The sequence below is a fragment of the Pelodiscus sinensis genome, chromosome 1, assembly GCF_052426305.1.
Source record: "Pelodiscus sinensis isolate ZL-2025 chromosome 1, ASM5242630v1, whole genome shotgun sequence".
NCBI lineage: Eukaryota > Metazoa > Chordata > Testudines > Trionychidae > Pelodiscus > Pelodiscus sinensis.
The window spans coordinates 107471472-107485874 of record NC_143052.1 but is presented as its reverse complement, the minus strand read 5'-3'; the positions used below and the strand labels follow the sequence as shown (position 1 = coordinate 107485874).

Genomic DNA, 14403 nt, shown 5'->3' with positions numbered 1-14403 from the left:
AGGAGAATCCATTGATAGAGAATCTTTAAGCTGTAGTCAGAAAGAGAGGAGGGGAGAGGACAAACAAGGGGCCAGAGCAGACAAACAACCACATACAAAGGAATACAATGCATCAGGGAAGGGCAGACAAATAAGCAGTGGCAAATTTTTAAAGTGCTTGTACACAAATGCTAGGAGTCTGAATAATAAGATGGGTGAACTGGAGTACCTCGTATGAAATGAGGAGATTGACATAATAGGCATCACTGAAACCTGGTGGAATGAGTAAAATCTGTGGGACACAATCATACCGGGATATAAAATATATCGAAAGGATAGAGCAGGCTGGGTGGGTGGTGGAGAGGCACTATATGTGAAAGATAATGTAGACTCAAACGAAATAAAAATATTAAGTGAATCAACATGTTCAATAGAATCCCTATGAATAGTAATGCCATGCTCCAATAATAAGAAATTAGCAGTAGGGATATATTACTGACCACCTGACCAGGACAGCGATACTGACATTGAAATGCTGAGGGAGATTAGAGAGGCTACCAAAATAAAGAACTTTATAATAATGGGGGATTTTAATTACCCCCATATTGACTGGATACATGTCACCTCAGGAAGAGAAGCGGAGATAAAATTTCTCAATGTCTTAAATGACTGCTTCTTGGTGGAGGAACCCACAAGGGGGGAGGCAATTCTCAATTTAGTCCTGAGTGGAGCGCAGGATCAGGTCCAGGAAATAACCATTACAGGACCGCTTGGGAATAGTGACCATAATATAATAACATTCAACATTCCTGTGGTGGGAAGAACACCTCAGCAGTCCAGCACCCTGGCATTTAATTTCAAAAAGGGGAATTACACAAAAGTGAGGAGGTTAAACAGAAATTAAAAGGCACAGTGACTAGAACCAAATCCCTGAAAACTGCATGGAAACATTTTAAAGACATCATAATAGAGGCCCAACTTAAATGTATACCCCGAATTAAAAAACATAGCAAGAGACCTAAAAAAGAGTCACCGTGGCTTAACCACCATGTAAAGAAGCAGTGAGGGACAAAAAGGTATCTTTTTAAGAAGTGGAAGTCCAATCCTAGTGAGATAAATAGAAAGGAACTGTCAAATCGAGTGTAAAAATGTAATAAGAAAAGCAAAAAAAATTTTGAGGAACAGCTAGCCAAAAACCCAAAAAGAAATAACAAAATGTTTAAGTACATTAGAAGCAGGAAGCCTGCTAAAAAACCTGTGGGTCCCCTAGATGATCGAGCTATAAAAGGAGCAATCAAGGACAATAAAGCCATTGCGGAGAAACGAAATAATTTCTTTGCTTCAGTCTTCACAGCTGAGGACATTGGGGAGATTCCCAAATCTGCACCGTCCTTTGTGGGTGATGAATCTGAGGAACTGTCTCAGACTGAAGTGTCATTAGAGGAGGTTTTGGAACAAATAGAAAAACTCAATGTTAACAAATCTCCGGGACCGGATGGCATTCATCCAAAGGTTCTAAAAGAACTCAAATGGGAAATTGCTGAGCTATTATCTGTGGTTTGTAACCTATCCTTTAAATCGGCTTCCGTACCTAATGTCTGGAAGGTAGCCAACGTGACACCAATATTTAAAAAGGGCTCTAGAGGCGATCCTGGCAATTACAGACCGGTAAGTCTAACTTCAGTACCGGGCAAATTAATCGAAACAATAGTAAAGAATAAAATTGTGAAGCATGTAGAACAACATAATTTGTTGGACAAAAGTCAACATGGTTTCTGTAAAGGAAAATCCTGTCTTACTAATCTATTAGAGTTCTTTGAAGGGGTTAACAAACATGCAGACAAGGGAGATCCAGTAGATATAGTTTACTTGGATTTTCAGAAAGCCTTTTTACAAGGTCTCTCACCAAAGGCTCTTGTGTAAATTACATGGCCATGGGATAAGAGGGAAGGTCCTTTCTTGGATTGAGAACTGGATAAAAGACAGGAAACAAAGGGTAGGAATAAATGGCAAATTTTCAGATTGGAGAGGGGTAACTAGTGGTGTCCCCCAAGGGTCAGTCCTGGGACCAATCCTTTTCAACTTATTCATAAATGATCTGGAGAAAGGGGTAAGCAGTGAGGTGGTAAAGTTTGCAGATGATACCAAACTGTTTAGGATAGTCAAGTCAAAAGCAGACTGTGAGGAACTCCAAGAAGATTTCACCAAACTGAGTGATTGGGCAACAAAATGGCAAATGAAATTTAATGTGGATAAGTGTAAAGTAATGCGCATCAGGAAAAATAACCCCAACTATATGTACAGTATGATGAGGGCTAATTTGGCTACAACAAATCAGGAAAGAGATCTTGGAGTTATCGTGGACAGTTCTCTGAAAACTTCCACACACTGTGCAGCGGCGGTCAAAAAGGCAAATAGGATGCTAGGAATTATTAAGAAAGGGATAGAAAATAAGACCCAGAATATCTTACTGCCCCTGTATAAAACTATGGTACGCCCACATCTTGAATACTGTGTACAGACGTGGTCGCCTTACCTCAAAAAAGATATTTTGGCCTTGGAAAGGGTTCAGAAAAGGGCAACTAAAATGATTAGGGGTTTGGAACAGGTCCCATATGAGGAGAGGTTAAAGAGCCTGGGACTTTTCAGTTTAGAAAAGAGGAGACTGAGCGGGGGATATGATAGAGGTATATAAAATTATGAGTGGTGTGGAGAGGGCCGATAGAGAAAAGATATGTATTAGTTCCCTAAATAGAAGAACTAGAGGACACCAAATGAAATTAATGGGTAGCAGGTTTAAAACTAATAAAAGAAAGTTCTTATTCACACAGCGTGTAGTCAACCTGTGGAACTCCTTGCCAGAGTAGGCTATGAAGGCTAGGACTATAATAGAGTTTAAAGAGAAGCTAGATAATTTCATGGAGGTTAGGTCCATAAAAGGCTATTAGCCAGGGGATAAAATGGTGTCCTTGGCCTCTGTCTGTCAGAGGCTGGAGAGGGATGGCAGGAGAGAAATCACTTGATCATTGTCTTCAGTCCACCCTCTCTGGGGCACCTGGTGCTGGCCACTGTCGGCAGACAGGATACTGGGCTAGATGGACCTTTGGTCTGACCCAGTATGGCCGTTCTTATGTAACCTCCGTCCCAGACCCTGCACCTTCTCCATAGAAAAGTGTGTTCTTTGAGCACTTTCCAAAATCTTGTAGTGGCCCCCCCATCAAAAATTATTGCCCACACATATCCTAGTACCAGTACCTATGGCCTATGCTATTTTGTCAGGTTTTACTGTTATCTCTCTCTTTTCTTCATTTTGGTGTTCAAGTTGCACCAGTTTATACTCCTTTGCATCATCTTACACATCACCTTCCAATCTTCCTGTAGACAGAAGCAGATTCATGCCCTGATACTCTGAGCAGTGATTGAGGAAGAGGACTTCAACTACTATGAATTAAATGAAAGCTGCCATGTTCTGATTCACATGGCCTGAGTTTACCAAGAACTGAGTCAATTTAACCCATTTCATTTTTCCTGCCCCAAATGAAATTCGGGACTTTTAAGGTGTTTTCCCCCCTAAGCCTGGGCAGCATTTGTCCCTGTCACATGATCTACATGAATGAGAAGGAAACAGGATAAGTTACTTTCATGTATTTTATTTTGCTGACCACTGTGTTTAGTTGTGAATACTGTCTGCTACGGCGTAAGCAAAGTTACACAGAGCAATTGTCATACAATACAAGTAGGGCATGATGTTAAAGGAGAGGAATTCTGGGGATCTTCAGCATTTGGTATGACAATAGATGAACTGGTAAAGGTAATTGTTACTATCTTCTCTGTACTTTCCTAAGATAATTTGCATTTGCACCATATAAAATTGACTCTGACTGCAAGCACAGAATCAAGAGACTGGAGGTGTGGGGGGTACATGAGTAAGGGTTGCGGGGTGGGGGGTGTGAGGGGCTCAGGGCAGGGGGCTATGTGTGTGTGTTTTGGGGGGGGGGAACTGTGATGTGTTCAAAACTCCCCCTCCCCCGAGATTCGTATAAGGGCTGTTTGCTCTTCCCCTTCCTATCCCTGTCAGGGAGTGAGAGCGAAATGCACAGCTCATGTGCCCCTTGCATTCTTCGCTCTGGCTGGAGAGTGCAACAAACAGTGCACTCCCCATTGCCAGCAATGTTCCCGTGTGAATCTGCGGGTGGGAGCAGAGCTTTAGCTCACTTTTCCAAAGGGCTCTGGGCGATGGGAGGCTTGCACATGGGGCGGGGGAGGAGGGGGGGTCACACCCCCAGCCAGCCCCTTTCACCTGCCTCGTGATTCTGCTTCTCATAAAACCAGACAGAAGAGAGACAATCCCATTCCAGGCACAGGCCATTTTCCTGGCAAAATCAAACCCTTACATTGCTTTAAGCTGTGATAAGAGTAAGCCGTATACTGAATTTGGTCATCCCAGCTCTTATCACTTAGGAGGAGTTCTTGAACAGACACACACACAAGCTCTCAAATATGTAGTAGATTCCGTGATCTTTTTTGGTTCTACTTTTGCTTTGGAGTTCTAATCTTCATGTTTACTTTAGTTCAGAGAAGCCATCTAAACACCCTTTGTTTGCACCATGAAAAGGACATCGCAACTAAATGACTTTTATTTCCAATGGGAATGTAAGAACTAACCAGAGGAAAGAGCTACTATTATCATTTTAACCTTGTATTTTATACAGTGGTAGAATTAACACAGTCGTAGAAACTTCCAAAACAGCTGAGTCACTAGAGGAAAACAACTTCACTGTGTGCTTGAGGTTTGAAGGTTACATAAGTTGATGCTTTTGTTTTTCTGTTTAACAGGGGCAAAGCCTTCTCAGACTGTCTGTGTCTCTTCTCTCCTTAGTTTTGCTTGCTTGTGCAAGCTCTCTCCCCCCACACAGCAGGCATGCCTTCAAAGAGGTGGAGCGTATCACATTCTGTCTTTGAACTGTAAACTTTCAGTATGTATCAAGCATCTGATTATAACTTCTTGTCAGTGGTCTTCAAAACTTGTAAATCGGGATATGTGAACCTTTCAAGTGATCCTTACTATTGTGAAATCAATTACTGGTGCATACAGCAGCAACAGCAGAGTGAATTTGGTAGCAGACTACATGAAAACTATGTCTTCTGATCTAGGTAAGGCTGGCTTGTTTGGATTTTTGAATTGTTTTTGTTGACTGTTAAAGTCTTGGAATTTAAGTTGTAGCCTTTAGTGTTTTAGTCCAAAGACAAATGAAGAGCAAAGTTTTGTATATGGTGTCTTTAAAAGTATAAACGTGTATAAATTTAGCTGCTTGATTGTGTAATATATTTGGAACAGTGTTGCTCTGATTAATCAGTGTATAGAGTTTTTTCTGGGAATGTTTGGCTAATTCATCATGCAAAAGTACTGTTTCTTTCTGCTCATTTTGCTACTACTTACACCTTAACTCTCAAACAATTGAGTTTGTAGCTATTTAAGTGCTTTCGATTTCCGGTTTTCTATTGAGCTGACAGCAACCATTCTGTTTGCAGTTGAAAGCTCCCTAGGCTATGTTGTGATAAATCAGTGTATAGAGTTTTTTCTGGGAATGTTTGGCTAACATTACATGTTTATTTTCTCAGTGGCTTATGAATTAAGTATACATGGTTAATTTGTGAGAAATAAAGCTTGCTTTGTCAAGTAATTCTTTATATGTGGTGTTGCAATGGTGACTTTCACATACTCTAGGATTACTTTTCTAACTTGCTATGCAGTAAGTAAGAGTGTTCTTTATTTAAATTGCATTATTTCAGCCTTCTGCTGACTCTGCAGGACACACAATGTAAACGTCCTCTGACCCTAAGATGGAGCTGTACTATTTTAAATGAAGGGAATCTAATAAAATATTAGGGGTGAAATAGATCTGTCAGGTTAAAGCCCATCACTCTGTGTTCTGAAATACACAGAACTAGTTGGCAGGGGTGGAAAAAGAGAATGTCTGTGTGCTGGATGGCAGTTGACCTGGGGTTTCGATGCCAATCTGCTGAGGGAGCTTGGGATAAACTGTGCAGCGAATTGCAGAACTCAGTTCTCTGCAGTTCTGTCTACTACAAGCCCAGTTCTCCTGACGTCAGTACTTGCTGGTGCCCACCGTCTCATAGGTGTGTGACTCATGATGCAGTGTGACATACTATCCGTATCAGGCAACTCCACTCACAGCTCATTAATTTCATGCTCCAACAGTTGTGCCTAGACTCTTTAAAACCTTTCTGATTTTGTGTCTTAGCTCACAGAACTGGTCTCTTACTCCTCTCCCAACTCCCTCAATTCATATAGGCTGTGTCTAGACTACACCTGTCTGTTGACAGAGAGATGTAGATTAGGCATATCGAAATTGCTAATGAAGTGAGGATTTAAATATCCCGTGCTTCATTAGCGTAAACATGGCCACCGCTTTTTTTTTTTGAAACTGCGCTTTTTTAAAAAAAAGGCAGTCTAGATGCAGATTTTTTTAAAAATAAACCCTTTTTTGAAAGATCCTGTAAACCTCATTGAGGGTTTATTTTTCGAAAGATCCATGTCTGGACTGCTGTTTTTTCGAAAAAGGTCCATTTAAAAAAAAAAGCAGTGGCCATGTTTATGCGAATGAACCATGGGACATTTAAATCCCCACTTCATTAGTAATTTTAACATGCCTAATCTACATCTCTCTGTCGATAGCGAGATGTAGTTCAGACGTACGTATAGTATCTGATGAATGCCTTCACACAATCCCTTTGTGATGAACGCAAGAACCTTTCTCTCTCTATTTTTGTTTTTGGCCTTTTTTAATTTCAACTTTAATAGCTAACACCAACCTGTTTTGGGAACGCAATGTGTGTGAAATAATATACTTCATAAAGCTATCTTGTAAACCATGGCTGCAGAAAGGATGTTGGCTGGACGAGCACAGCAGTGGTTGGAAGTAGATGATTGTATTGCACGATGTATGCTGCGTGCATGCGTGCTGTTTTGTGTTCTGAGGGGAAGAATGCTTACAGTGGCTGTTGTGGTCAAATTCTGTTCACATGGTGTGATAGGAGCACAGTTCTTTAAAAATAGCTGTCATCTAAGTGATGTGTGATAAAGCAATTCGTGATGGGTGACACTTGCCTTGCAATTTACGTAAACTGATCAGTATTAACTAAGTAAACTAGCTGTACTAGTTGAATATGGATTTCTGCCTTCTCTAGTTGTTTCCATATTATTATCCCCCTCGCCCCCAAATCTCTCTCTTGAGTTCATTACTATGCCATTTCAATTATTGGGCTAAAATATGAGCAAGTCTGGATGGATGAAGTTTGTGAGTCTTCTACCTGAAAGGCCAAATATTGATGATACTCCTATGTTCCACAGAAGGGCATGTAACAAGCTTCCCTGCGTGGTAATAGGAGGCCTCAAGTAATAGCTGGTAAAGTTTCCTTGTTCGTGCTGCATTGCAACTAGGTTGTTTGGGTTGTAGAGGTGAAGAAGACGACGTGAAGATAGGACTCGGACTTCACACACCACGGGGAGACCTTACTGAAAAATGCTGATCAAATAAGAGGCTTGAACCTCTTGAATCTGGCAACCCTGCCCATTGGGAAGCTGTTCCAGACCATCTAGCCCACTGAACCGTGCTGTGGGTGAGGAGCACTCCAGCCTGGCTGGCTTGTCATGCCACCCAGTTAAACATAATGTTTAACTGATCAATGGATTAAATGGGATTTTACATCCCTAGTTCAGGTGTATTAGCATACCATGAGATTCATGTCTGAGTGAACAGGAGAAGTTGAGAGCTGGCTAGTATAGAAAAAAATGACCAAAAGTTCCATCAGGAGCTAAGAACAGTGTGTGTGTGTGGGGGGGGGGGGGGGAGGGGGGTGTAATTAGGCAATTTCACTCAGGTTGTAAAACCCCCAGGAAAGTATTACCACCTGGAGAAAGGCTAAGAGAAACTGTCTTCATCAGCAACCAAGTAATAAAAAGAGGACTTGTGAATAAAATACAGGTAGTCCCCGGGTTACGTACAAGATAGGGACTGTAGGTTTGTTCTTAAGTTGAATTTGTATGCAAGTTGGAACTGGTACATATTTTGGGGGGGGACGGGGAGCTGGAGTTAGGTGGAAAAGACCCTGATTCTCATACAACTTCCTTATTCTAAGAAAAACACATACTGTTTTGATATCAAGGTTTTTTTGGTTGATATTTTAATTAAAAATTGATCATAAGTTTCAGTGTTTCATGCTATATCCAAATCTTCCTTTTGGGGTACCTGAAAGATCCCAGTTATTCATTTAATAGTCAGAATCTTTGTTTTTTATAACTAAAAAAAGTTTATTCAATGCATATTACTGTTCCAAATAGAATTTGCTAAAGATGGTTCAGTGAAATGGGTATTAATTGTAATCAATAGTCATTGGAGAGCAAAGTGAAATATTGATACAATCAAAGCTGTTGTTGTATTCTGCTGAGCAGAAAATGGAAATCCCTTCCTGTGAAGTGTGTGTGTGAATTTATCCACAGGATTAATTTTAAAGAAAAATTCTGTGTTGGGAACAGGAGTTTAGCCATAGGTGGGTCCTCATTGTTCACTCACCCACTTTGCAACCAGACCCATCCCCTCAGGGCTTATCCTGCTCTGCTCCAGCCAGGGTGTGGGGTTGGGGCTTATCCCCTCATCCCTTCTGTCCTGCTCCTCCCCATTCTTGCCCACCCACACCACTGGGTAATTTTTCAGCTTCACTTCTGCCAGGCTGGAAGGGACTTGTTAATTTCATGTGACGCTAACAAGATACTTGCAGCTCTAGCACTGAAGAGGGAAAGAGCTGTTGCTCCCAAGGTGGGGACTGTAACACAATGGGTCTCACTGCCTGCTGCTCCTGCTGTTCCCTAGGAAATTAATTTTTCCACTCTGGGGTGCCCCCTTTTGGCTGGTGTCTTGTTCCCCCCAGCAGACCCGAGTCCTCCGCAGCGAGAAAAGCCGCTCCGCGTCTCCCTGGTCTGCTGGGGGGAGCACTAGCTCCGCATCTCCCTGTTCTGCTGGGGGGAAGCGCCCCGCGCGCCACCGGAGGCGGCGACAGTGGGGGAGGCACCCCGCACTAGCTGCGCGCCCCCCCCCCGTTTGTAACTAGGGATCCGACGTAAATTGGATTGATGTAACCCGGGGACTTCCTGTAGCTGATTTTAAACTGACTCAAGGCTTTCTTTCTGATCCAGCAAACAGACAGGGCCTTCTCTTGGAGGGGAAAGGGTCTCAATCCTTTCAGGGAGGGTTTGGAAAGACTGAGGCTGCATAAGACTGATGGGTGATATCTGGTAAGCTTTTAGCATATATATTGGTGCTATTTGAAATGATTTCTCTGTCATGCTTTTACCTCAAGTATAAATGTGCTTATAAAGAGCAGTGTAGCAGTGTTTGTTGAAAGTTGTGTGGTCACTTAGGGCACATCTAAACTGCATTCTTTTGTCGAAAGAGGAATGTAAACAAAGCAAATCCAAAATGCAAATGGAGCGCGGATCTAAATATCCCAAGTTTCATTTGCATATTTGCATCTGAGTGCTTTTGTGAAAAAGGGTTTTTTGAAAGTGAAAGTGCTCAGACACTTCTGGTAAACGCATGACAGAGAAAAAGGAATGTAGTCTAGACATAGGGTCAGAGAGATTCCATTACCACCTAGCTGAAATGCAGAGTGCCTACAGCTAGCTTAGTGTTTCTACTGGCACATATACATGCTTCAGTGCACATAAAAATTTATTCCACACATAGATGGAAAAGATTAGAGTTGGGTTGCTGTTGGGTAATTTATGATTGTTGGCCATTACAGCTGTTCATAACCTTTGAGGACAAAGCCAAGCTTTTTGGGGCAGTGTGGCTTGCTGGGGCTATAACTGTGTGAGCAGACACAACTGTGTAACCTGGAAAACTCTAGGTCAGAAAGGAGGAGGAGACATCACTCTCTGCTCAAGTAGGATGATGGCTGAGGAGCTGGGTATCTAGAGTAGATGCCCTTGAGGGAGACTGCTGGTACAGTGGCCATGACGTGATGCTGGAACTTTGAGAAGAACGCCAAATATTGTGAATTGACAAGAATTTGCTTGGTTTTAAGTTGTCTTTTTTTTTTTTTTTTTTTTTTTTATCTAGCCCAAGCTTTACATTTTGTATAATGAAGGAGGCTACTTGTAATAAATAAGGGCTTGGGAGATCAAGGGCCTTTCTCAGACAGGTCATAGTGAATGCCGTATGAACTGTGGCAATCCCCACAAAAAGACACTTGCACTGGTGAAGCACTGGTAACTTTACATCAGGGCAGGGAACTTTTTGTTGTTGTTGTTCAGGTCTACTGACCCACAGAAAAATCAGTCGGGGGCCACACAAGTGAGAAGCAAGAAAACCTCCCAAACTCACACCTGACTGACATGGCACCCGACCAAGAAGCAGAAAGACACTCCCTACATTCCCTTTGCACACCAGAGCCTGAGGTGGAGGCAGGCTAGTAGATTTTTGTGCCCCCCCCAGGCTCTGAGGTGGGGCCAAAAAATGAGGAGTTCAGTGTGTGGGATGGGGCTGCCAGGAAGTGGGTTTAGGATGTTGGGTTTGGGTGGGAGGGAGGTGCAGGAGTGGGCTGGAAGTGGCAGGTCTCTGCTGGAGGTGGTATGGGAGCTCTGAGTGGGAGGAGAGTGTAAGAGCAGGGTGGGTGTGGGGTCGGGGCGATGGTGGATGGGGGGGAAGCTTACCTGGTGCAGCTCCCTGGGGGTGCACATATTTCTCTGTCTCCCGCCACTCCCAGGCACTGACACTGCTGCTCCTATTGGCTGTGATTAGGGCCAATGGGAATGGCAGGGGAAAAGCCTCCAGGCAGTGCTTTGCTGAGCTGCTTTTTCACCAGCTGGAGGAAGTGGGAGAGGGAGCAACAACATGTGGAGCTGTTTCCTTTCCCTGCCAGGCAGAGCCTATAGATGGGATCTAGCCCCAACTTGCCTGACTCCAGCCCACAAGGCTCAGGGCTCCCCCTCCCCTGTGGTGAGGAGCTGATGCTGGCCACGGGGGGAGGGGAGAAAGGGGACACTGCAGGGCTGAAATACCAGTGCTAGCTTCCTGATGATGGTTCAGGGGTGGGGGAGCCCTGAGCCTTGGGGACTGGATCCAGGCAAGCTGGGAGCCACATTTGGCTCCCAAGACATAGGCTTCCCACTCCTGCTTTACAAGGAAGCTTATCAGGCTTTTCCTCCAGTAGCATGAGATTTCGTGGGAAGTTCCTATTCTTTGTTTTAGGAATACTATAAATACCAGAACAGGAAATTGATTTAATTCATCACATGACACTTCATCTGTTTTTAGTGTTTAATGCTTCTAATAAGCAATTTAACCAAGTCTTTTCATCAAAAATAATTTCAAAAGATTCCTGGGAGTTAATCGTGTGGTGTGGGGTGTGTGTGTGTGTGTGTGTGTGTCTATTCATTGATGGGATGAATAAATTCATTTTAGGTAGGGCGGGGGGGAAAGGAGAGAAGAGAGAGTTTGGACAGTGTAGAAACATTAAACTATTGGCCTGGGTCTTTCTGGAATTCTAGTATGTCTGTCAGCCTGATCATTTAATAAAATTTAAGCAGTTGATATTAGCATTTAATTACACATCAGCTGAAGTGAGTATTTAAATAGCAAAACAATGTTCTCTGGCAGATTGCTTTTAAGTATTGTCTTGGGTTCAAAAGGAATTATGTGAATATAACTTACTTCCTTAATGATGGTCATTATAGAGAAGAAGTAAGTGACTAGTCCCTTCACCCTACCCTTGCTGCCTCTATCAGAGGCAGAAATAGGGGGGAGCAGGAGCCGATGCTGGGGGGAGCCAGCTTAAGAACTGGTTCCCGCTAGCACGGGCTCTATGGGGGGCAGGGAAGGCAGGGAGGTAGCAGGGACTGGGCGTGAGCCAGGAAGCAACTGATTCTTGGCTAGCGCCCAGTCCCAGACACTGCGACTCTGCTTTTTACATGTATTAAGAGCCTGCTGGCTCTTAATACATATAAAAAGCAGAAGTAAAGAAGGAGAGACCAGGCATGAGCCAGGAATCAGCTGGCCTGGCTTGTGCCGAGTCCCTCCTCTGCGCATCAGCCTTTTAAACATATTAAGAGCCAGTAGGCTCTTAATGCATTTAAAAGGCAGAGGCACATCAGGGTTAGCTCCCAGGGCTCCCCTGATTATCAACTAATCGATTAGTTGATGAAATGAAATGTAATATCCCTGGGTCATTATGCTGAGGATATGGAAGACTAACTCTTGGTAGGCAATGCCTGCATCAAAATTGGCACCGTTGTGCAAGTTTGGTAAAAGAGAATGACTGGGAGACTGCAGGAGGGGTTCCGACTGAATGATTGCACAGGAAACTGTAAATGTGCTCAAACCAGCCATCTAAGGCAATTCTTATGGTATTTCCAACCAGGTCAAAAGCAGGAAGTACTGGAATTCTTGTGAAGTTTGCAGCTTGAGTTCCTTATATTTCTGATTCTATGCTGCAGCCCTTCCTAGGGAGCTGTTCTTTGTTCTGTGTTTTGTAGATGTTGGCTGTTAATTACTTGGCAACAAACGGGTACTACTTGAGTAGCCTGAAAATGGGCCATGTGCCCCAAAGATTAGAAAAAGCATGCTAAATAAAGTGGCTTTAGTTCTGCACAGAGGCAATGCTGGTATTTATGGGAGCTGTGGGCACAGGGCTCACAGTCTGCTTCAGTCTGCTCTGACAAACGGGATGATTTTTCTAAGGTATGCTTCTCTTTTTAAATGATTTTGTCTTGCAGCAGTAAATATTAGCATCTGGCCTTTGTTATGGAGATGGCTCTAGTGCACAGCTTTCTAGAATTAAGGCACTGCCTTTAAAAGGTTTTTTTTTTTTTTTTTTTTTTTCAGATTTTAATCCACAGGTTTGAGGCCGGGGTGTTCTTTTGTGCTTGAGTTAGTGGGGCTATCAATGGTGGTTCTGCCATATGTATGCTATCCAATTCTGCAATTTGAAAGAAAAGTTTAGAAATAAGAAAGATGGTTCATGCTGCTATTAAGTTTGGCTCAAGTGTTGACATTGCTTTTAATTCTTTTTCTTATGACTTTTTTGTGTGTCTCATTTCTGGCAGATTTTATATGGAATCTTTATATCACATAAAATAAACTGAGGAAATTTTCATGATTTGTAAATTTGTGTTTAAATTAATCAAAGGAATAGTTAGCATTTACACCTTCTTAAATGAGTTTGTTTTTCTCTTCAGGCTGAGGTATTTTCTTGCAGCATCCTGTTTCTAAAAATATTGCCCAGTAGCACAGAGACTTCTATCAGTGAAATATATCTGCGTTCATCTTTTAAAATGTAGCTATTTTTTAAATAAACAAATTGCCTTAGGATTGTCTTAACTGCACAAATCACCAGATAGGAGGACTGAAGGGCTAAAGATAGAAATGTAGCCGTGTTAGTCCGGTGTAGCTGAAACAAAAAACAGGACTATGTAGCACTTTAAAGATTAACAAGATTTCAAAAGACGACATAGGCACATTAAAAATGTGTTCCAATACAGAATTTATATATGATGTGCAAGAAAGGACTAAATGAATCTCAGTTTATATTTTAAAAATATTGGGGTTTTTTGGAAGCCAATTGACCAATGTTTGAAAATCTAAAATTACCGCCAGTCTGTACTGTCTTAAATATAGACAAGGGAAAGCATTTTCTTGCATGTGGTCACACTAACCTTTTCATTAACATAAGAAAGTCAACTACCATTGTAACTAGCTATTTTGTATTTCTGTGATGTTAAGAACTCTCTATCTTCTCTCCTGCTTAAACAAATAAACAAAAAAAATTGTGCTTCTTCAGTAACATTTGGGTGGCCATGCTAAAGAATGTTAGATCTTACTCTCAAGCATAGTTCCATGCTACATGACTTGTATATTGCTGGTATCCTGAACAAAATAAAAATTAAAGACGTACCTGATTTTTTGCATTCAAAATTAATGCAAGCGATCTTACTGAGTGTGGTGAGTCGGCGTATGAGAGTAAGGGTTCTGTAAAGATTGCAGAATCGGGCTCTTTAGAAAACAATGGATCCGTACATTTGGGGCCTGATCCGCGAGGGGCGGTCCAAGCTCCACAGAGGATGCGCTGGCATCCCGTGGAGTAGCCTCTCTCCATGGTGAGCCTGGGTCTGACCTGGATGGAGGCTGCTCCATGGCAGCCTCCCCTGCCCCCTTTTCCTGCTGCTGCCTCTATCAGAGGCAAGAGGAGGTGGCTTGCATGACCTAAAATGCACAGGGAGCTGGCTTGAAAGCTGGTTTCCCACATGTACTGGCTCCAGCCTGTCTCGCTCACCCTCTGCACTATCATAGACACCCCCTATCATAGACAGCAGCACTGAGGTAGGAGTAGGGGTCAGGTGCTTCT

The 14403-nt window shown here is 42.7% G+C and overlaps 1 protein-coding gene across 8 annotated transcripts in view; it reads left to right on the top strand.

Moving 5' to 3' along the window:
• Positions 1-14403, top strand: part of FGD4 (FYVE, RhoGEF and PH domain containing 4) — a 180247-nt gene that overhangs the window by 88974 nt on the left and 76870 nt on the right. Inside the window, exon 1 of one of the 8 annotated variants that reach the window (XM_006114388.5) lies at positions 4251-5133. The exons of 6 other annotated variants lie outside the window; for them this stretch is intronic. In XM_006114388.5, coding sequence (XP_006114450.2) covers positions 5109-5133 — 25 coding nt within the window. In that variant the 5' untranslated portion in view covers positions 4251-5108. Of the gene's footprint in view, positions 1-4250; positions 5134-12153; positions 12741-14403 lie in introns of those variants that run through there. One more of the 8 variants, XM_006114390.5, reaches the window with a different exon arrangement.